At 38.4% G+C, this 23,232-nt stretch overlaps 1 protein-coding gene and 2 long non-coding RNA genes across 7 annotated transcripts in view; 2 read left to right on the top strand and 1 right to left on the bottom strand.

The window, feature by feature from the left end:
• Window positions 1–3,522: 3,522 nt before the first annotated feature.
• The window catches only part of Tusc3 (tumor suppressor candidate 3), a 169,715-nt gene continuing 150,005 nt past the window's right edge, over window positions 3,523–23,232 (bottom strand). For 3 of the 4 annotated variants that reach the window (XM_059244216.1, XM_059244217.1, XM_059244218.1), the window contains 3 exons: window positions 18,280–18,354; window positions 14,771–14,861; window positions 3,523–3,990 (listed from right to left, as the gene is read on the bottom strand). In XM_059244216.1, the coding sequence (XP_059100199.1) occupies window positions 3,975–3,990; window positions 14,771–14,861; window positions 18,280–18,354 (182 nt within the window). In that variant the 3' untranslated portion in view covers window positions 3,523–3,974. Of the gene's footprint in view, window positions 3,991–14,770; window positions 14,862–14,944; window positions 15,039–18,279; window positions 18,355–23,232 lie in introns of those variants that run through there. The other variant, XR_009374832.1, reaches the window with a different exon arrangement.
• Window positions 7,930–17,083, top strand: LOC131894070 (uncharacterized). Of its 2 annotated transcripts, none has more exons than XR_009374833.1 (3): window positions 7,930–7,984; window positions 13,816–13,957; window positions 16,391–17,083. It is a non-coding gene; the product is annotated as an uncharacterized LOC131894070 (long non-coding RNA). The 2 variants fall into 2 exon arrangements; XR_009374834.1 differs by lacking the exon at window positions 7,930–7,984 and adding an exon at window positions 10,727–11,662.
• On the top strand, window positions 17,563–22,472 carry LOC131894071 (uncharacterized). The gene is made up of 2 exons (XR_009374835.1): window positions 17,563–18,385; window positions 20,811–22,472. It is a non-coding gene; the product is annotated as an uncharacterized LOC131894071 (long non-coding RNA).

Raw genomic sequence — 23,232 nt, 5'->3', positions numbered from 1 at the left:
GTTACTTTGTGTCCTGTCATTGAGGTTTGTATTCCCATGCTTGGCTCAAAGTGTTTATCAGCGGTATGTGTTTTCTGGTAGTCTTTGTGGTCCTTTATGTATAGAATCATTCCATGTACAAGAAAAGGACTGCTTACTGTATCTTTATCCCCTTTGTCTCCTTTGGTCTTACTCAAGGAAGACTTCATATGCTATTTTGAACAAGAGTCAGTAAGAGTGGCTAGCCTAGACTTGTAAGTGTTTTTAGCTGAAATGCTTGGCAGTTTTCTCCAATTCATGTGATGTTGGTTATGGGCTTGCTGTATACTGCCCTTATTCTGTTGAGATATATACTCTGTATCCCTAGACTCTCTAGGAAATTGATCATGAAGGGATGTTGGATTTTGCCAAAGGTCTTTTCTCCATCGAATGAGATGATCTTGTAGTTTCTGTCCTTGTCCCTGCATCTTCCTCTCCTCAAGACAGTTCTGAGTTAATGAAACAAAGGGAAGACTCTTGGCACTTTCTTAGGAAGAGGGACTGTTTTGTTCCTTCCTGAACTGGAAATCCGCATCAGAAATGCAGGCTGCATCTTCAAACATTACTGCCAATAGGGAACTATAAGGAAGAGAAGTAAGATGCAATGCTGTGATGTATTCTAATGGGTTCAAGTTGCTGCTGGATTGATTAAGGTACATGCTTGGTTGCTATAAACCTGTTTTTTTAAACTTCCAGCCAAACTGATCCTGGCAGTTCTGTCAATTTTTCTAGTGTTTAATGGAGGCATGTATCCCTTGAGTTTCCTACCCTTCCTTTTCTGTATCTACCACCCACTGGGTAGAATACTAATGGCACAACTTTCCTGTCTTGCTCTTAATGTATTTTAGTGTTTTTTTTTAAACACATTAGATTCTCTAGCTACATGATAAAATATATGCATTGGTTCCCATATATGTGTGCAAAAGGAATGTGAGAAAACTCAGAAATAAAAGATCCTTAAGAATTATAGGGAATCTGGGGGCTACATGACACGCATGTTTGCTTTAAGTGTATTTATAATGCCCACCCTTTTTCAATCATTAGTAGGTATTACTAGATTTACTATTGATCTGATAATAGTATCGGTTTTCTAAAATATGACAAGTACCTTGTTTTAGTATTTTAAACTTAGTGGGCTATTTGGATGTCAAAAAACATTAAGACTTTAACTGCACATTGAAATGTTTTGTGTCCAGATGGTCTGGCTAATGTGTTTGCCCCTATGGCCAGAGAGTCTTGAAATACAATGTATAATGTCACTGATCTTAAAGCAATGATAGGCCTTCATGTATCCTTTGGGATCAACACAAGAATATGTGTTAAACTCTCTGGTTACAGCCAGGTCTACTTTCTCCAAATCACCATGCCTGTGGAATTATAACTGATGAGAAATATTATTTTATTTGTAAGAGAAATTTATGGCTAGTATATACTCTTGGGTTTAGTTGTTTGCATACATAATACAAGGAGCACTGTGCTGAAGAAAATCCAAAAAGTTGACCAGCATATATCATCATAAAATGAAACTCCTTGAAAGGGGATTTTTCTATCATGATTTTTCTCTCCTAGAAGAAAAGTCATTTTTAAAATTTTTAAATTCTAGTGAGAGATTGTCAAATGTGTGATGACTTTTAATGAAAATTTTCAGTACAGTGAATATAGGTTAAAAGTGTCAGACCCCTGGAACTGGACTTATAGATGGTTGTAGGTCACCTGAGGTGGGTGCTTGGAACCCAACCTGGATTGTCTGGAAGAACAATAAACACTCTCAACTGCTGAACCATCACTTTTGTCCCACTTATAACTTTAAGTTAGGAAATTAGGAAAAAAAACTTTAACAAAATTAATCTTTTGTTATGTATCTATGTTTGAGTATGTGCACACAATAGGGAGGCCAGAGGCATTGGATCCGCCTGGAGCTAGAATTACAGCCCTTGAAAAATAATGGTAATTAACTGACTTACTTTTCATATTGAGGAAATTGCTAAATTTTGCCTGGAAAAACTCTTACAAATATAGGATAAGGAAATACCTACCCCCCAACCTCTATCACATGGGCTGAGGGTGACCTGGCTGTGGTCATGGATATAAGGTTTAGAGCAAGCAATGATGTGTTTTGCCAGTATCATTTAACTAACTGCATAAGTAGATAATTTTGGGATTTAGGCAACAATTAAATTATAATAAATATTTGTTATTTGTAAAGTTTGGCAACAAATTCTATTTACATTCTCTAAGTTCTGAGTCAATTATCTTCAAGACTATAGAAATAATAGATGGATACACGATTACAATTCAAATGATAACTAGGGATAGGCATCAAATAGATGCTGACATTTTCCATAAATGACATCTCAATACTGAATTTATTGTCTGTGAACTGAACTAAAGAAATTATGGTTTGGCCAGGCGGTGGTGGCGCATGCCTTTAATCCTAGCACTCGGAAGGCAGAGGCAGGCGGATTTCTGTGAGTTCGAGGCCAGCCTGGGCTACCAAGTGAGTCCCAGGAAAGGCGCAAAGCTACACAGAGAAACCCTGTCTCGAACCCCCCCCCCCAAAAAAAAAATTATGGTTTAATAACAGATTTAAGACTATATAATAAAGTTAATATAGTTTTGAATATGTAATTTCAGAGAATATTACCATGTTTTGAGAAGATAACAAACATACACAATTCTCCTAGGATATAGCTGAATAAACTTGTATATTTCCCACTTTTGTAGAAATTCATAGGTATAAAATAAATAAACTCAGTGGCTATACACCATGTTCCTATTTGTGACTAGACAGCTGGGATTGCCAGTGGACAAATCACTCCACAATTCTGTCATTCAGATCTTAATGGAAATTAGTCAATAAGCTTTTAAAAATGACAAAATTTACTGAATCAAACAAAGAAATCTCTCCTGAATTCATCTCCAAGTTGTAGTACAGAATGAAAAAAAAATAGGCTTTAAAGTTTGAAGACCTGGTTATCAGCACAACTTATATTTTGGTTTTCAGCTGTAACTCACAGAAAATTTCTTGTATTTCTGTCCATTTAGAAGATGTGAGAAATGAATACTGTAATGTATGTGGGTGTGCTACATAAATTTAAGTCAGTTCCAAAGGTAACAATGGTTATACTCCTATATTTGGTTTTTCAAAAAAAAAAAAATCATTGAGTCATTGTATGAAAACTAACTGTTAATGGATCCCCAGGCCATTCATAAAGCAGATGCTTTCGTTAATCAAAAGGAAAATGACCACAGAAGATTAGGTTTGATCTCATAAGTCAGATTTCTAAACAACACCTCAAGAGATGGAGAAATAGTAAGTAGCAGTCATGATGTGCTGGTTCTACTGCCTGATTCCATTTGAGTCATGGTGACATAGTGCATGTTTGAGGCTTGGGTCCCCCAAAGCTCCTTTCTCTAGGTTAAGGATCTGAACTGGCATTGACATTATCCAGCGCTTTGCCCTATATGCATCATGGTGTAGTTATGGTAAGAAGAACAAAACACTTTTGTAACAGTGCACGTCCTTTATAAGTGGAACAGCAGTAAGAATGTCCACACGACATATTTCATGCAGAGGCTCTATCCTTGTACAGTACTAATAATTCTTTTACATACATTCCATGGATTCCTTTACTAACACGTGGTTTCTTTACTAAGGAGCAAACACAGTTCTAAAACATGAATTCATAGTTACACTGTTATTTATTTCACTCCTGTGGCATACACTGAGAATACTGAAAAAACACTTTGATGTTCCATTGTGGATTACTGAATGTTACATATCCACTTTTATAAATTAAATTCTTTAGGAAAATCCACAGTTTAAAAAAATTTTACAAGAATAAGCTAGCGTATCACAATCAACAAAGAATGAATTCAAGAGTTCCAAATAAGATAGCGTTGGGATCCGCTTCTCTTCACAGTAAACACTCACTTTATGCAAATCCCACTCGGCTTCATTTAATTAAAAAGCTGAAAAAGAAAGAAAATTATTACACAAGGAGCAAAAGAAAAGCACAACAGCTACTTATTCCATTCTAAATTAGCTCACACAATGTAACAAGAATACCATCATTATATTCAGCTAATTGAAACTTTGCTATTAGGGTCTGTCTGATTTTTGAAACAAGTTCCTGTGACAGGGTCAGGGTTCCAGTGAGGACTGGGTCAGAGGTGACCAATATGTGCTAGGTAAGCAACAGCGAAATCAGCATTTAAAATGAAGATTTAGGGGAAATAAAGGGATGGACCTAAATAATATCTAAGTTTGAATTTCTTGGAGAAATTTTACATTCTACTGAATTTATAATTCATTTGCTTATATAAAATAGTAATTACAACCTTGCAGATAAGTCACTCTTAAACTAAATATAAAAGCAAAAATGAAATTAATGATTATTGCAGCTGAGATGTTAGAAAACTGTTCAACCTAGTAAGTTTAATATTTCGATGTTTAAGTTATATCCTGGCACGTAAGACTTTGTCTTTCTGAACCTTTGTTTCCTTGTTAGTGAATAGAACACTTGTTGTGGTATCCAAAGTTCTGTCTAATGCTAATGATGTTTATAAATGCTTAGATAAAACACATTGAGAAATATACTAAATTTATGTATATATAATACCTTTACATATACAAATAAAACATTATATAGTGCTTTGATATTATTTTATAATTTGTGATTCTATAAATGTAACGTACATATAGTAGTTGTAAGGTGTAATTGTTTTTACAGAATTGTTAAAGACAGAAAGTATGTGCTTTTGTTTTGGGGGATAGCACCTGATGACTGCAGTAGACAAGTGTCACCTCTGCAAGGAAGTGATTAGTTATCCCTCTGGGTACAAACCACAGTTACCACTGCATCCACACAAACGTCAAAGCAGCTGGCCAGGCAGAGCTGTGCTATGCACATGCCCTCACTGGCCCTCTCTGTCCTCAGTGACAACTTGTTTAGAGGGTAAAGCCACCTTGAGGAATGAGAGCTAACAGAGAAATCTTTATTGGATACTGTGTGCATGTACTAAACTTGTGCTTTTATGCATATAAGCACACGGGTATGGGGCCAGAGTCTGGCATCAAGTCTCTCCCTGATTCACTGTCACTCTGGGGAATTCTGTCTCTGCTCCTGCAATGCTGGGGTTACAGGCACCCCATCCCCATGCCTGGCTCTTGGGATTTCTTCTCTGCTCCTGCAGTGCTGGGGTTACAGGACATCCCCTCCCGCTGTGCCATGCTTGGCTCTGTATGTGGGTGCAGCAAGCACTCTGTTTGCCACAGACTTTAATTAGAATTGAACAAGGGGGACCTCAAATCTGAGAATTTTTGAGTTAACTGTTCTTTTCCTTCCTTCTCCTCACACCTCTCCGTGTACAGAAGCCGGAGAACAAACAGTCTTGGAGCTCCTCAGGCACTGTACACCTTTTTTGTTTTTTCAATTGAACAGCATCTCTCATTGGCCTGTAACTTACCAAGTGGCTAGGCTGGCTGGCTGGGTAGAGAACTTCACAGATCTGCTTTTCTCTGCTCTCCCCACCAATGCCTCTCCATAGCTGACTCTGGTCCTGCTACCCATTTCACCCATCAAAAATGGCTCTCGTGGCTCTCACATGTCTAGAAGTCTATATAATCAATTCACCAGGACAAGTACCCACCACCATGTCCTGATTTGTTTACACAGGTTTCCGGGCTCAAACTCCTGTCCTTACGCCTGCATGGCAAATAATTTACTGACCAAGCCTTTGTTTTGCTTTTTAAGAAATTATCTGAAAATGTCAACATATAGATCAGCTAAGTTAACATTTTATTATTGCTAAAAATATACCTCTATAAAAGCAAAAACAGTTAATATCACCCTTTATATTTCTGTGCCTTTTTAGAACCAGAAAGGTTCCAAAAAAAAAAAAAATCTATAGTATTTAGATTGCCACATTTTCAGAGTAAAAGTAATTCTGTGATTTCACTATTTTTCTTAAATTTATTTTTTACGTATATTTTGCTTGCATCTATGTCTGTGAATCTCATACATGCCTGTTACCCAAGGAGGCCAGAACAGTTGTCGGATCCCCTGGGACTGGAGGTGCAGATAGTTGGGAGCTACCACGGTGCTGGGAATTGAACCCGGGGCCTCTGGAAAAGCAGCTCTTAACTGCTGGACCATCTCTCCAGCCCCCGTGATTACATTCTTACTATAAAAATTGACTCATGACCTAAAGATGCTATCTGTTCATTCTGGGGTTGTTCTTCCAATGATCATGGTTAGGTGTCATTATGGTGTCATTATGAAATGACAAGTGTAACCAAACTAATCATTATTAAATGTATTGTACTAAGCAATAAGTCAAGTTAGTAAAATATTTGCTCGTTTTCTACATATGAAATGTTCTTTTTCCTTAAAAAAATTATAAAACTTATACCAACATAGTGTTGAAGTATTAGAAAAACCTGAAGTTAAACACTGACAAAACCTGCTCTGGGGGCTGGAGAGAGGGCTCAGCAGTTAAGAACACCTGTTACTCGTTTGGTTCCCAGCAACCATATGGTGGCTCACTGTCATACATGTGGAATTCCAGGGGATCTCATGCCTTCTTCTGGACTGTAGGGCTACCAATCCTGCATGCTGTGTACACATACACATGTAGCGAACATTCATACATATAAAATGAATCTTTAAAAAAATGTTTCTTAGAAAAGTACCAGCTGTTATTCTCTGGGCAATCACTTAGAATTTCATGTTTTATTTCTATTATATGAAGATGGAACGCCCAAGATATGTTTTAACATGAATGCAGCATACTGAATACATCATACTGGTATCAACATTCCATGGTTAGTCTTATTTCTATCTAGCTTGATCTGATTTATGTAGCTAGAGTTTTCCTGCCTGGCCCATAGTCAGGACAAATCTCTCTCACCTGCCAGTCCTACAGCTGCTCAGACCCGACCAAGTAAACACAGAGACTTATATTGGTTACAAACTGTATGGCCATGGCAGGCTTCTTGCTAACTGTTCTTATAGCTTAAATTAATCCATTTCTATAAACCTATATCTTGCCACATGGCTCGTGGCTTACCGGCATCTTCATATGCTGTTTGTCATCGTGGCGGCTGGCAGTATCTCTCTGACTCAGCCTTCCACTTCCCAGCTTTATTCTCCTCCTTGTCCCGCCTATACTTCCTGCTAGCCAATGGCCAATCAGTGTTTTATTTATTGACCAATCAGCAACACATTTGCCATACAGAACATCCCACAGCAGATGTATCTTTTTTCCTTTTATCTGTGCTTGCCTAACAATGCTGATATATTATCAAACAGTGTAACAGTTCTTTTACACTTACACTTTGAATGGTGCTTGGATATTTTCCCTTACATTATTTATCATAAAGATGTATAAATGTTTTTATATTGTACTTAAGGCTAAATTACCAAATATTGAACATATTTTTCTCATTTGTATTCTCCAGGGCCTTTAGTTTTCTGGAGGAGCAAGAAGCTGCCTTGGGTGCCACCCTATGTCCTGCTGTCCCCGTAGTACTCTCCATCAGGAACAGATCTCACTGTGGCAGCAGGACTCTGCATTTTCAGTGTTGACTCCTGGCTGGCTGGTAACTCTGTCAACCGAGGTAACAGTATAAGCTAGACGCTAATGAGCAAGGGAGTGAACTGTTCACATGGACACTGAACACCAGGTAAGACTTGTACAGATATCCTTAAAAATGTCCTTTCCTTTAGCCTCAGATAATGTAGCTATGCTCACACTGTCTCTGAAGTGTTACTATTGCTCATAGTATATACGGGACACTAAGAAATAATAGATTATAATGTTGAATGGGAGGATGATCTCAAATGCATCTTTCTTCATGTTGGCTCTTTTATTCATATCCAGGATTCCCAGGATTCAGAAAAACAAAACAAACCAACAAACACTGCCCTTGACTTCATGAAGGTAACATTCCAGAAGCACATTAGTAAGTTCATTACTTAAAATTCAAAATAAAGTTTTATAGATCATGATGCAAATTTTCTCAAGTCACAACCTCTCCTTTTAAGTCACTTTTAAGCAGCAGTTAGCAAAGTGCTACAGATCATCACTGTTGAGGACTTGGCACAGAAGGGTGCTACAGGAAGTGGACGACAAGCCATGTTCCTTACACTTTTCTCTAGAGAGAAAGTCCCAGGCACAGAGTGTCATTAAAACAACGGCAGCAGTGAGAAAAGACTATGAGGGGACTAGTCCTTTAACAGTGTAGGAAAAGGATGTGGGCTGAATACAAGGACTCTACAGTTTCCAACTCCTACGTCAGGGAGAAGCTGGAGAAAAAACATCCTTTTGGATGCAGAGATGATGCTGACTTGGGGCATGTAGAAGCAGCTGCTCAAGTAATTATTTAGTGCTGGATCTCAGGGCTAATACATCTGGCAGTGAGATAATAAAAAAAGAAAAAGAGAGGCATGATTACCATGTTACAAAAATATAGGGCATGAAGATTGAAAGGAAAAACTAGTTATGTGCTATAAAGGACAAAGGTCTATCCTGACAGTCACCCTACCCTCGCCCCCACAAGTGCATTCATTGTCTGAAATGCTGGGAAACAGTGTTTCACTGTTCCTCTTGGTTTTCACCTCTCCACCTCTTCCTGATGTTTTGAAAACCCAAGATGTGCAGCAGTGTTTTGGACAAATGCATTTTTGTCCAACTGGGAGCTAATGAAGTATTGAGATCCTTGACTGCATGTAATTCCTCATTCCCTGCTCTTCATGTCCTCAAGGCAAGGGAGAGTCAGGAGCTCTGGTGGCCAGGGTGGAATCTCTGACAAGAGTCACATCTGTGCTAAAAGGGATACTATCAGGTTTCTTTTCCAAAGTGTTCAAGGGGAAGAAGGACCTCATGTCTCCACTAAGTACAGTGAGGGTTGGGTCTTTGGTCTTTTCTTTCTTCTTCCCTGCTTCCTTTTTCTTTTATTCCCCCCCATTTCTGAGGCAAGGTGTCCCTGTGTAGTCAGGACTAGCAATGGGCTCTTGATCTTCCTATCTCCCCCTCACAAGTGCAGGTTTACCACAATTGACCACTAGTTCAATTTCTCCTCCTTGTAGCTGGTGATTTCTTTCACTGATTCAGGTTTCTAATAGTATGCAATCCTCTACATTTACAAGTGTTAAATGGGGATGCTAGTGAGAGTAATTATTGTCCTTGGCCAGATCTCATTAGCCTGAAGTCCTGAGGCTCTTTCCTTACTAAGAGTCTAGGGAACCCGGGAAAGTCTTCAGCTCTGAAACAACTTATCCCTTGTAAAGGTCTAAAGAAATTCTGGCCTTTATTAGGAATAAGAGACCCCAAAGAAGGAAATTTCTCTATTTATAGTTACAGAAGGTAATAGTTACCAAGTTTAACTACTGGCAAGGTCAGTTCTCTACACAGTTTGTACAGAGAGGCATACTTAGTAAGAATTTGGATGACATGACATTAATAAAGCCAGCATGTGTGGTAAGGAAGAGATAAATAAATACCTTACTTGGACCAACTCCTCTCTGCATTAGTATTGGTCCATGGGTGAAGCCCCTGGTAGAAGAAGAAGCTCCAGTGCACCACAGAAACAATTTTCTAGAGTACTCCTCTGTTCTGAGATTTGAGTAGTTAGAATGCATGATGAAGAATTCAGACACTATTCTGAACTTTTTATTAAAATGATCTTGGACTTATTTTTATATTAGTACTAGATATTAAAAATTGTACTGTTAATAACAAAAGGGATTTGGCTACATTTTTTTCCCTAGGTAGAATTAAATATTTTTGTTCACCAATTTAGTTTTATATTCTGTAAAGTGACAACAAAATAAGTGAACCAAAATGGAGGGGACATGTTTGTACATTATTATTTAAACAGCACACAGTTTGGCACCAAAGAGTATTGGTGTCCTCTATTCGGAGGACTTGTCCTGGTAGTAAGGCAGTGTCAGGCTGCAATAATAGGCTTATCTCAGTACCCACTCCTACTACAGCATCTAATGTAACCTAAGAGATGCACTATGGTCTTTGTTTGCAGGGTGGAAGAGGCAGGCTCAGAGGGGATGAAAAGACTAGCCTGAGGTGAGAGAGTTTAAGTGCCAGGGTCCAAATCACATCTTCTCACTCAATGTCCAGATCACTTTCCCGCACACCACAATGAAATATAACAATACGGAAAAAATAATCCTTAAGATTTGATTTCCATCTGCACATTATTTTTTTAAGATTTAGACTGAGTTATTAATCTAGACAAGAGAGGCAACACCAGATCATGAGAGCACCCCCTCTTTTTCTGCACCATCTGCCTGGGCTCTTACGCCACTCTTCAGAGATAGAACTCAGCCTGAGAAGGCAGCACCACTACAATTCGGTCCCTGTCATGCAATCTGCGCAGAAGACCTTTCTGTATTTTTACAGCTCCGGATTGTGCATTTTCCTTGTAGATAAAAGATGGATATCTGAAATGTATAAATGACTACAAAATTTGTCAACCCTATATATTACAAGCCTCCTCCCCTTGCTAAGCACGTTCAGGCTCAACTTTCCTCTAATTTTAAGTGTCTTTCATTTCCAATTGCTATTATGAAGTTCTTCAATGGAATGTCATCACACATTTTAATGGTATTGATAATAACTCAAAATCAACTCCAGGTACCTTTCTAAGATGAGAGGAATTTTTTGTGCCCACTGTATATACCAAAGTAACATACAGTCTGCTTGTTATTTAACTATCTTTGCATAAATTCTCTTAGTGGTGTGAGGCAAATGTACATCTCCAGGTATGTGACTCGCATGTATGAGAGCTCCCGGAGTGGGACACAGTTCCAGACCAGTGCTCTTCACTCTGTTCCATGACTCCTCTGTATTACCTTAAGGTAGACAATGTTTTGAGGAAAACAGGTTGAATTAACAAGTATATGATAGCACCTACTATGTGCATAGTCCTCTGTAGACACAAAATGTGTCAAGAACTGTTCCCCAAATAATCTTCTAAAAGGGAAAGAAATGAAATGTGGATAAATTGTACATAAAAACTTAACAAAACAATGTAGTGAAGCGATACAAAGTAAATGCTCAAGTGCCTGGTGCAGATGAAGTGAGGTGAGGTGAAGTCACTGGGAACCAAGAGCACTTCAGGGACTGTACATTTATCCACATACAATTCTGAGGTAGGTATGGATAATCTAATATAAAGAAATAGCTAAAGATATCGGAACAGGTGCAGAAACCAGACACTTTTAACTATCTACCTGTCTCCAACCTCCTAAAAGTACATCAGAGCTGAGCAAAAATGATGAGGAAGTAGCTAATTCCTAGACACATTAGTAAAGAGATCTAAGGTATTTTAACCAGACTTTGTGCAACTACAGAGGCAGAGCTCTTATTTCAAGTGCAAAAATAAGCCCCAAACTTGCATTCAGATCTTCTGCTTCTAATGATTATTTTCTCATTATGCTACTGTGTCACTCTGAGCCAATTAAGACTCCTCCGACAGCTAACTAACACAGTGACGGAATAAATACAGAGATTTCATGCTTTCTCCTACTACAGTAGAGACTTTGATGATCCACAGATGTTTCTAAGAGACATCTACAGAAAATACTTGTGAGTCTGAGTGCCAAGAGAAAAGGCTGAGAAGGTAATTATCTCTAAGTAGAGACCACCATCCATCCATCCATGCCAGCATCCTCTTCTTAGAGAACAGAGCAAGGGGGAAAGTCAATTCTTACTCAATATATAAATGAAGTCAGTGCTATCAGCAAAATGGCTTCAGAATTATGTCTCAGATGGTAATTAGATAAAATCTCTAAGAATCTTGGTATTCACTGGCAAGTTTCGAGGGACTCTGGAGCCCAATTAAATTCATCAAAAGGTTCAGTGAAAATCTATTCTTTACTCAAATGAATTATGTAAATATGATCCAAAGCTGTCTGGTGTGCACTGTGAAGAAGACTCCTTTTAGAGAGAAGTAAAATATGAGTGTCAATATTTATATCAGAATTAATGACAATTAGCATTAAACATTTATAGAGTAATTAATTACTACTATACACTGGTGTTCTAAGTGATTTACATATATCATCTCATATAAATAAAAATGTGGTCTATAAAATTGTCTTTATTTGTAAACAAGATCACCTAAGGTTAAAAAAGTTAACAATTTGCCTATGGTCACAACCAGACTAGGATTCAAGGCAAGTCTACTTGTTAAGGTTTCAAAAGCGACCCGTGAATTTAGTTAGTATATGGAACAGGTTGGTGCTGCAGACCACTCTTAATACTAACAAGAAGAAGCCTTAAGAATGCAAGACAGGTATTTAAAGTAGACTTTTATGCTTTAAGTAGGTACATATGAAGACAAAGAAAATAAAAATTTTAAAATTTGTGTGAAAAAAATGTGTTGTGTGGGCCCACTTCATTTAAAGTACAAATGAAAATGAATAATCAGGAAAGGATTACTTCACATAGAGAAAATCAAAGGTTATAGAATATAATGGAATGAATTAAAAATTGTGAGGAAAGCAGATACTGGAATGAAAGGCAAAACTTGTAGGAATTCCTAAAGAAGACACTGAATGAAGAATACTATAACATTCATTCAAGATAGTATTTTCATTCTGAGTGTACACGAGTGGGCTGACCCTCCTCCCCACCACATCAGCACATCACAGGGCTGGGTGCTTGGAAAGGCTGCCTCCTGCTCCTCACTCTGACCTCTCGCCACAACACCCTGGTTCCCAGGCCCTCTTGGCCAGCTTTCTTTTCACTGATTCCTTTGCTTGGCAGCAACTCCTCAAGTGTTTTCATCTAATCTACTGGATTTCATACTCACAACACCAATTCTTTGGTATGATTCCTACCTCTGAGTTATTTTAAGAGAGTTCGTCTACATTTCTAGCCACATGAGTCCAATTCTAGAATAGTGGGGCCTTCACAATGAATGAGTCACCTTATACAGTGAAAGCTCAACTTCGCACTGGAAACAGGCTAAGCAGGCAGGGACTCTGGTTCAGATGGTCCTACTGTGTGCAGGGGAAGGCTTATGCTAAGAGTTCAAAAACCTTCCTCCCCCAGTGGTTTATACCTTTTACCTAGTTAAAAAACAAACAAACAAACAAACCAGCCAACCACCACCTACAAAGCCTAAACCAAACCCAGAGCAGTGGAGAGTTACTGTACTAAATAACAATTCCTTAGAAGTGTGCACACTGGAAACTACTCGTAGTAAAAATAGTGCTGTCAAATCAACGCTGTTATAAGTAACTACATTTTTTTTTCTCTTTTTCGTAGACATCACATTTGTATTCAGAGGTCATATCCTATGTAGATACAACTACATGTTCTGATACACAGGGAAGCTATATTAATTTTCCCGTTACACTTCCTTACTGTTAACTAAGTAAGGTTGAGAACTTCATGATGACTCCTGCTAGCTTTTATAATTTTTAAAACCAGAGAGGCATTCTGTTTTTCTATTTTTTTGATATATTCTAAATGCTACACAGATAGGAATCAATTGATTTTTAAATACTTCTGCATTCTAGATGAAAGACCACAACATTGTTTCTTTTCATATTCTGCATCCCTTATAGACCACACATGACAGAATAATAATTAATTTAACCACCTCACACACAGAACCGAAACTGATGTCTGATAGCAATACAATGAAGAAATGAGATTCTGTCTGTTTCACTTTTTCTTTCAGAATGTGTGTTCCTAAAAATGTCTAAAGACAGATGATCCTACAAATCACATCTAATCCTCACGTTTCTCCCCCTCCCTTAATAGATTTCTTTCCAATGATTGAGGCAAGAAGAAAATGAACGAGAAAGGTCCAACTGAGAGACTAGTGTTGTTGTTCTGAGTGCTACAAATCTTTGGTATGGTCTAAGCAGAATTATTCTCTGTCCATGCAGGGTAAATATGTAAGGTATGATGAGGGTTTATTTTCTATCACAATATTAGTTTTCCTAGCACCTCAGCAGACATGGGCATCAAACTCTCCAAGGAAGGATATGGAGGGCTTTTATGTTCTCAGGAGAGAGAGAGAGAGAGAGAGAGAGAGTTAAGCTTTAAACATGGCTCCTAAACAGGGAAGAATATGGTCAAGAGACAAACACTTAGAAGTAAGCAAAATGATAGCCCAGCACAATGACTGAAAGATGCTTTAGTAACCGGTATCTAACAAAAATTCTTAGAGTAAATCCCCAGGTCTAACCACTTCTAACCTTGACACTTGGTGAATTGAAGATCTTGCATGATTTTCAGTATGATGACTTAAGAGTGGCCAGAGGTAAGGTTTTAATTTTTACCTTTCAAGTTGGATCTTCTATTTTTGGAAAAGTTACATGTTTGTACTGTTCAACAGATGTTGCAATGTTTAAAGGACACTGAAAAGTCAATTATATGAAAAAACAATCTTGAAAATGAAGTCCCAATTATGCAAAATAACAAAGAGAAGTGATTGTGTCAAAGTCTGTTCCTTAAAAGTCATTTTGCTACCTATGTACATACACAGGTACATGCATTCTAAAATGAAAATACACGTTGGTAACAAGAACTGTCTGATGTCTCTGCACGGTTCATGATGCTAAAGAAATGCTGAGTGCTCAGACCTTGCTTAACAGTGTTTAAAAGCAGAGGGCTAGTGATTTGGACCCTTACATTATTAACCCCAGCTAACCACTGAAACACTTACAGGTTGTCTAAAAGGAAAACATCCAGATTACTATAAATGTCTCACCTGTATGGATAGCCGTGATACTTTGAACGAAAGATTGAAAGTAGAAAACTGAAGAAGAAGACCACCAGGCCTAATCCCACGAGGCAAATTACTAGGAAAAGAGACAACACTGTTAGGGGCTTAAACATGCAAACGTCGGTGCTTCTGAAATGCATCCAGTTCCAAAATACTTACAGGCAACAGTTCAGGTACATACAAGGACCACAAATCAGATAATCCACAATACAACGTATTCATTATTTTCCACGTTCTTCTCAATGAAAATGTACTATTTGGGGTATGAAAACAACAAAATTGACTGATCTAAGACTTGTGGTGATTTTCTTTTATAAAGTCCCAGAGGGGTCAAAACAGAACCAAATGTGACGAGAAGCTACAGACACGATTATCAGTTCCCAGATTAGGAAGCTCTGGCCAAGACAGCATGAACATAGGACTTGGCAGATGCTCAAAAAAATAAAAAAATAAAAATCCTCTTCTCAGACACCTTGCAGTCTTCACACAGAAATGTAATTCTAGCTTTTGGTTTCATGATTGTCTCAGTAGAGCCCAGGTTACTTAGAAATACTACATCTCAGCAAACCAAAGGGTAGGAAACTGTCCTTAGTGACAGCCAGGGAGGACGAGACCATTCAGAGCATGTTGCGGTGTCAGAGTGAGGTAGCTGTGCTCTTTATGACAGAGCGGAGGCCATGTTCCTGGTCCTGGGGGGCAGGCTTTGAACACTGCTGCAGTACTGGAACCGGACAGCAGGGACATTGATTGCTTTCTCAGTTTTCATTTCCTTCTGTTATGACTGGGACAGGTGACTAATGAAACATATTAGTTCTCCTTTGCATACACATATAATATTTAAATAACAGTCACTGCTATTAGTAAAATTAAATCTTCTAAAGTTTAAGCTGTATTACCCAATTAAATGTAGACATACTTAGAATAAAAAAGGCGGTAGTGGCCCACGCCTTTAATCCTAGCACTTGGGAGGCAGGCAAATCTCTGAGTTTGAGGCTAGCCTGGTCTACAAAGTGAGTTCCAGGACAGCCAAGACTGGTTACACAGAGAAACTCTGTCTCCTAAATCTGTCCTATAGAATTAGACATTAGTGTTACCTAAATATCAGTTGTGAATAAAACATTTGCAAGATAATTAATATGCATTTGTTAGTCTGAGGGAATATTAAGAGGGTGACATGATGAGATTGAAACGTTCAGTCAGAAGAACACCTCAGTCAAACAGATCTCTGCTTCGACAGTGCCGAAGGAGCCTGGAGGAAAGGTCCGACAGCAATTCTGAAAGGTGCTGGTGCCCACACAGATTTTTAGAATATGAACGGCTGTTCACAGTAGAAACAAATGATAAAACAACAGGAAGATTTAGTAGCAGTCAGTCACAGCTTCTGTTGTGACAATACTGAACTGTTAGCTTCACATGAATACTACCAGAGGATAAAGTAAAGTGCCTTTTAAAAAACTGTATCGTCTCCGAGTATGACTCATATCAGACCCAGGATATATAGTACGTAAATTTCTTACAGCTATCTCACTGAGCTTAGATAGTTTTGTTTCATACCTTCTGAAATACGGTATGGACCACGTACTTTTTTCTTTCCTACTCTCTTAGGGTACCATTTAGAAGGGGAATGGAAAAATGGAGAATGAGGCTCCACATCTGTGATCAAGCAAAGCTGACGGACCAACGTGGCTCTCTGCAGTGAGAGCAAAGTGCTACTCCAGTATCTGAGGACAGGAATGGAGCAGCCCGTGAGATAACAGCAGGGAGGAAGGCTTCACTGAGGCCCATACTCTTCCACAGGCAAGAGTGATAATCCCAGCAGCTGTGCAAGTCAAAGCCCTCTCTTTCTTTCTCACATGCATCCAAGCCCTTCCAGTCCACACATAAAACTTAATGTGGAGGTAAGGGGAGCAGGTGTTACACAGGGACATCTGTTAAGAAGGAGGTTCAAGGCATTGCTTTCCTAAACTCTGTATCACAGTTGTGAGATTAAACAACTCATTACACAGCTCTTACTGTAATTTAGATAGGAAGAAATAACATTACTGTACAACCATATGAAGCATATGGGCTCATAAAAATGCCCTGCCAACCCCAAGAACAACATTTGTTTATCTAAAAGATGTAGCATTTTATTGATGTCACTATGCTTAAGGCAATGTGCTCAGTTCTGAGTCTTTTTGTGTTAGTGAAGATAGCATCAGAGGACCACTGAGGCCAGGTTCAACTCTCTATACTACCTCCAAACATTTCAGTACTTCATGCTTGTAAGTATTCAGAAGTCACTATGGCTCTTTTTTTTCCCCCAAGACAGGGTTTCTCTGTGTAGCTTTGGTGCCTGTCCTGGATCTAGCTCTGTAGACCAGGCTGGCTGCCTCAAACTCACAGAGATCCGCCTGGCTCTGCCTCCCGAGTGCTGGGGTTAAAGGCGTGTGCCACTACCGCCCGGTCACTATGGCTCTTTTATACACTCATAATACTTCAAAGTACAGTAAGAAAAAAACAAATCTAGATATTTACTTTAAATATTTTAAAGAATTAATATTCTTTTTGGGACCCACATGCTTTTCATATTTAAATTTAGGTTGTAAAACAAGTTCAGCAATTATACAACAAAATGGGTTGCTGCTGCTGCAAACTGTAGCTGTATTTACTGAACGATCTGTTTTAGAAAGCCGTAATATTAACTCTGAAAAGTTCCGTGGCAGGAAACGGAGACTCAAGCCTTTCCTGTCCTGACCGCCTTCGCAGGGCAGCAGATGCCCCCATATTCCGGGCAGCAGATGCCCCCATATTCCGCCGTGTTTGCGTCAACAGCCTGCACTTTAACAGTTAAATTCTGTCGACAGTCCTTGGATACGGAACAGTCCCAACAAAGGACAAAAGTTAACCTAAAATGCTGGCATCCTACAGGGTTGCAAATTATGGGATAGCAACAGAAGAGCAAAGTCCCTGGAAAGGGAAGTTCCTGCCTCTCCTGGAACAGAGATCCCTGCGGTCTCCTAAATGTCAGTAAAAGACCCGGAGGGGATTGGAAAGTAATCAAGTGTCTGTGCACAAAAGAAGCTTCAGCAGCAGCTCCCCATCTGCACCAGCTTCGGTGAGATACCTGAGTCTCATGACATAAAAATACATTGCTGCCAATAAAATCTCTGAAGACTGACCATCTGTGCTGTGAGGAGGTGCCAGCACAGACCGGCTGTAGCAGAAATGGGAAAGAGCAGCCCTGACAGGGTGACTGACGCCACCTCCCCGACCTGTGCATGCAACTCACAGAAAGCACTCAGATGCCATTTTGGAAGAAATGTTTTCAAGTTCATTTCGCACACATCAAATAAAGAAAAAAAAAAAAAAGTAAACCAAAATCTTAACTTCCTTCATCACAGACCTCTCGTCCTAGGGAAGTCTGTGTTTACAAAAAGTTGTTCTGTTTCCCCTTTGAATTAAATAAATCCTAAGACTAAAACAAAACAACAGATATGGCAACATAAACTTACTCCGTCTTTTCCCGACATCCCCTTTGGAAGTTGCTGCTTCATTTAGAAGAACCATCCCCATGGTGATAGCAGCATCTACAGTAGTTGTCAAGGAAACCATAGACAGGTACAGATAAAATCTGCTATTCTTTTTTTCCTGGGTCTGAATATAATGTTCCAGAATGGATAAAGGACAAATGTAACAGGTGATTGACAATCAAATCTTTGTATATTACAATTACCAATCTTGGAGTTTGCTTTAATTTTTCACACTTTCATTAGCATATATGAATTATACAGTTTTTAAACGTTATAAAATTTCATGTTTTGTGTAAAATATATTCTATGTTTAGTTATAGTGACACACGTTATTGGCAATTCTAGATTAGAATGTACTCACCAGGATTTCTTTTTCATTTTTCTCATTGTTATAGCATGTCTGCATAGGTATGTAGTTCTTGAATTTTACAAGTATTACAACGTAGGGTCTTTAGCTCAGGTACCAAGAACAGTCATTTATATGCCTTATACAATCAAGCAAGCATATTAGGATACAATCTGACCAATTGAGAAGGACCTTGAGCCAGTCACCTGACATTTTAAGAATGAAAAACAACCGTGCTGTGGATACTCCTATTCACTGTCAACTTGACTAGGTTTACAATCACCACATAGATAGCCATAGCTCATGGCACACCTGGGGGGGGTGTCTTCTGAGGTCTAGTGGGAGAGAAGACCCACTCTGAATGTGGCAGCCCCATCCTATGAGCTGGAATCCCAAGCAGAATAAAAAGGGAAAAGGAAGGAAGCTGGCTGAGCAGCAGCCACCTCTCTGCTTCCTGACTGCCCACGCAGTGTGGCCCGCTGCCTCACGTTCCCACTGTCCTGCCTTCCATGCCGTGATGGACTGTGTCCCCTCCCAAAGGGACTTAAAGTTACTTCATCACAGCAATAAGAAAAAGACACTACTCACTGACTTAATGTCTACTTACAACTGTTAATTTACTCAGACCAGATGCCAGGTGTTAGAGTGATGGGCTCACTCAACTTCACAAAACAATCATGTCATACTATCCAAACACTTTTAAGATTATCTACTGCTAAGATTTTAAACCTTACCAACTCTGGAAATATATAGTATGCATCTGCTCAAATGTCAAATCAATTTTAAAAAGTTAGAGAAAAATAAAAGAATTCTAGCTCAGAATCTTTTCCATTTCCTTAATTATAACTTCCTGGTCTTCATTTTTCCTATCATGTAAGTGAATATGGCACCATCAAGTAAGTCTCTTGATTCATCCCTCAATAGCAAAAGCACAAAGGGTACTACTTGGCTGTGTCTATACAAATAAATGGAGGAAGTCAGAGAAAGTCAGGTGGATTATGTATTCCCACACTGAGTTAGTTTCCGTAACAATAGTATTGAAGTGAAAGTTATACTATTTGTATTTGAGTTAGTGCCAAGACTCATTACCCAACATCTGGATGATAATACCCGAATCTTCAAGTTATTCTTTTATGTTACTATGTCCTCTCTATGTGAATGATTTTCAAACTGTTTCAGTTATTATAGCACTGGAACCTTTTCTGGAAAAATAAACTAGCAAACAAATCTTTGTTAGAGGCTGAACATTATCAGAGATATATCCCCTCCAGCACTGTGTAGTGCTGTTTGTCCCACCCTACACCATCATACACCATGTTCCCTCTAATTTGAGAGTGCTAATAATACATAATGGAAAAATGAATTAAAACCTGTGTCATTTCTGTTCAGAGACAGGGATTTCTAGTGTTTAATCCTGCTTTTTGTTATAATTATTTTAAAAATACTATTGTTACAAATGGATATAGCTAATGTTGATCCTTAAGGAAGGATAATTATTTTTTATTTTAATATTTTCAATTTTAATCTTTTTCTATAACACTCATTTATATTCATATATAAATTATAACCTACACATTCACATATGTATTTAATCAAATAATAATTCATACAGAATTATGAACAATTTTAACCAAAATAAAACCTTTGTGAAAAGTAAAAATGTAACTATAATGTTTAGAATTCTATAGGTACTCAAACCAAAGCCAATATTAATTTCACAATTATATCTGACAAATAGGTATCTCATGTCTTCAAAATAAAAACCCAGGCAATTTTAATGAACATAAAGCTATATGTAAAGACAGTCTCAGGGTCAAATGATAATACAGAGAACACAAACGTCCACTTGTGTTTCACAGAGACGTAACCTCAGTAGAGAGTGTATCTTAGTGGTGTAAGGACGTGTACAAACTACAACTGTCCACTTGTGTTTATAAACACACACACACTGGAACCTCCATGGAAAGTGTATCTTAGTGGCGTAAGGACGTGCAACCCTAGCACACGGGAGGCTGAGCAGTAAGACCGTGACTCAAAGTAAAAGAGTAACAGCTCTTGCCTGCTGGGTTCACCTTACTGGGCCCTGGGTTCTGTCTTCCGTGTGAGAGAAAAAAATGCAGGATGTTAATTCGATGAGTTTTCATTTTATTTTTACTATCCTTTACAGTGCTGAACACTGAATACTGCACATCTCATCTGAAAAGCTCTTGAATTTCTTACAAATTGAAGATTTCCTGATAGAAGATCCTAAGATTTTTTTAAGAGTATAAAATACTTTACTGCTTTGTCTCAAGGCACCAGGCTGTTCCACCATCACACTTTCTCTTACAGATACTGCTGCAAAGGATTACTCCTTACAGGACTCTTTACATGTATGCACAGATCTCCTGCACGCAGCCACAGGGCATTCGAGGCTAGGCATGTGTACTTTCCAACTTGTTAGCTGTAATGGTACTGCTCTGGAGGAAGAAAAGCGTTTCCATTTTCCTTACCGTGCATGGAGTACTGCTGCACTGCTGATACCAGCAAGTTGTAAGGAAGAAGCAGCACCACCACTCGAGGCTGGGCATTTCTGCCATGCTTACTGCTTCTGTCAGTTCTCTTCTGCCCAGTTAAGCATCTGGATTTGCCAATGGCTATGTCTCCATTTTGTTCTGAATACTAGTTGAACAAAGTGTTATACACAGACTCTCCTACTTTATGTCTTTGGCATTTATTTCATCATGCAGAAGTTTGTACTTTTAATGTGGAGAAATTCATGTTTTGCTCCTGTTCTTGCTTATGAAATGACTTTCTATCTCTAGGTCTAAATATTCCCTGATCTTTTCTTCTCAGAGCTGTAAAAGTCAAGCCACGCCACTGTTCTGTCATGTCCCATCGCATCCTTGTGTTCCCTACCACTGCAACCCTAGACCACAAGGGACCGAAAAAAAATTCTTTTGTTGACTATCTTACAGATGTTGATGCAGGTACTACTACCAGTTTGTAAATAAAACAGCTGAAGCTTACAGCGACTCTAAGTAAGTCACCCAAAACATGCAAACTGGGCAAACTTAACAAAATGACAGAGAGGTCTGGGACAATGGGAAAATGGTGAGGATGGGGCCAAGGGGAGAAAAGCAAACAGAACCAGCATACGATGAACGCTGAATCCCAGCGTAAGATGCTGACTACAACACTGTTTTCATAAACACAAAAACGTATTTTACTATCCTAAAACATTCATATTAGATTCTTAGAAATCAATTTGCAAATATTAAATTCTTTCTGAAACACATAGAATATGACCTGGCATTATATGCTTATATTTCACATTGAAATCAAATTCTCAAAATATTCTGTAGACTAGAGTGACAGAGTACTATGTAGAGATAATTCCTATTAACCAAGCAAGAAGGAACTAGAAACCTAAGGTTTAAAATTCTCAGGTTTCAGGATGTTAGAAATTTAGTGCTGAGTGTATACGTAAGGAATTACTATCACCTCCATAAAGGGATTCCTATGAATTCCTAGAATTATTTACTATAATCTAAAATCTAAAACACCAGAAGTCTTAATATACAAGTGACAAAGGCTTTAAATGTCAAAAGAATGAGGCTGAGGGGAAGCATGAGGCATAGACCACAGTGAGCAAGGTTATTCTGAGATAGCACCAGAGCTTCCGCCAACTCCTGAAGATCGTGACTGCATTACAAGCACCTTCCACCTCTCCTGTAATGGTTTCCCTGGATTGTACAGCCTATTGAGCCATGTGTGACCAGCCTCTCAACAACATAGGTTATTATTCCTCAATCTAATTCTATTGATTAAATATGCTCTTTGACATGTTTCCAATGTGCACATACTTCTGTTTTGTTTTATAACCCACTGGATCATCTGTGACCATAGGTTTGGAACACAGTGGGCACACAAGTGAAGACAAGGACCGTCTATCTCCAAAAACCCGTCAGTAGCCAAGAGTTCACCAGGAAGAAAGAACCTCATGTGCCCCTCCCTAATCCATAACTGACTCCAACTTCTTAACAAAATCAATATCCTTGGACACCATTCAAAGCCCTTCTTTGGGCATCACAAATACATAGTTCCTGGCTGACATCCTCAATTGACTTTGAATAAAGTCTCTTTGCTTTTCTTCTCACATTGGATTTCTTTCAACATGCCTTTATGTTGACAAAATAAAAATGCTTAAGGATAACTTGTAATATTGAGATACTAAAAACAGAAAGTCACCTACAATATACAGTACATTTATATGTGGAAAACTAGTCATATAAAATAAAGTGACAGAAATTATTACTAATAAAGCATAATTTTGTCATGCTAAATGAAAATATTATGAATACCTAACTTTATCTCTTTCCATACAAATTTAGAGAGATGATGAGGAAGAGAAACATAATTAAAAAAAAAAGCTAATCGCATCTATTCTTGGGGTAGTAAAGTTGTAGGTCTTTGTTTTCTTTACTGACTACAGGTTTTCTGTAAGGTATAAGGCCTAAAGATGTAAATACTATTGGCTATGCATCCCACATAATGTCTATTGGTACTACTCATCTAGCTGTTTTAATACAAAAAATGGTCACAAAAGT

Source organism: Peromyscus eremicus, chromosome 17, assembly GCF_949786415.1.
Source record: "Peromyscus eremicus chromosome 17, PerEre_H2_v1, whole genome shotgun sequence".
NCBI lineage: Eukaryota > Metazoa > Chordata > Mammalia > Rodentia > Cricetidae > Peromyscus > Peromyscus eremicus.
The sequence above is the reverse complement of the archived record's forward strand: the minus strand, read 5'-3'. Positions and strand labels throughout refer to the sequence as shown.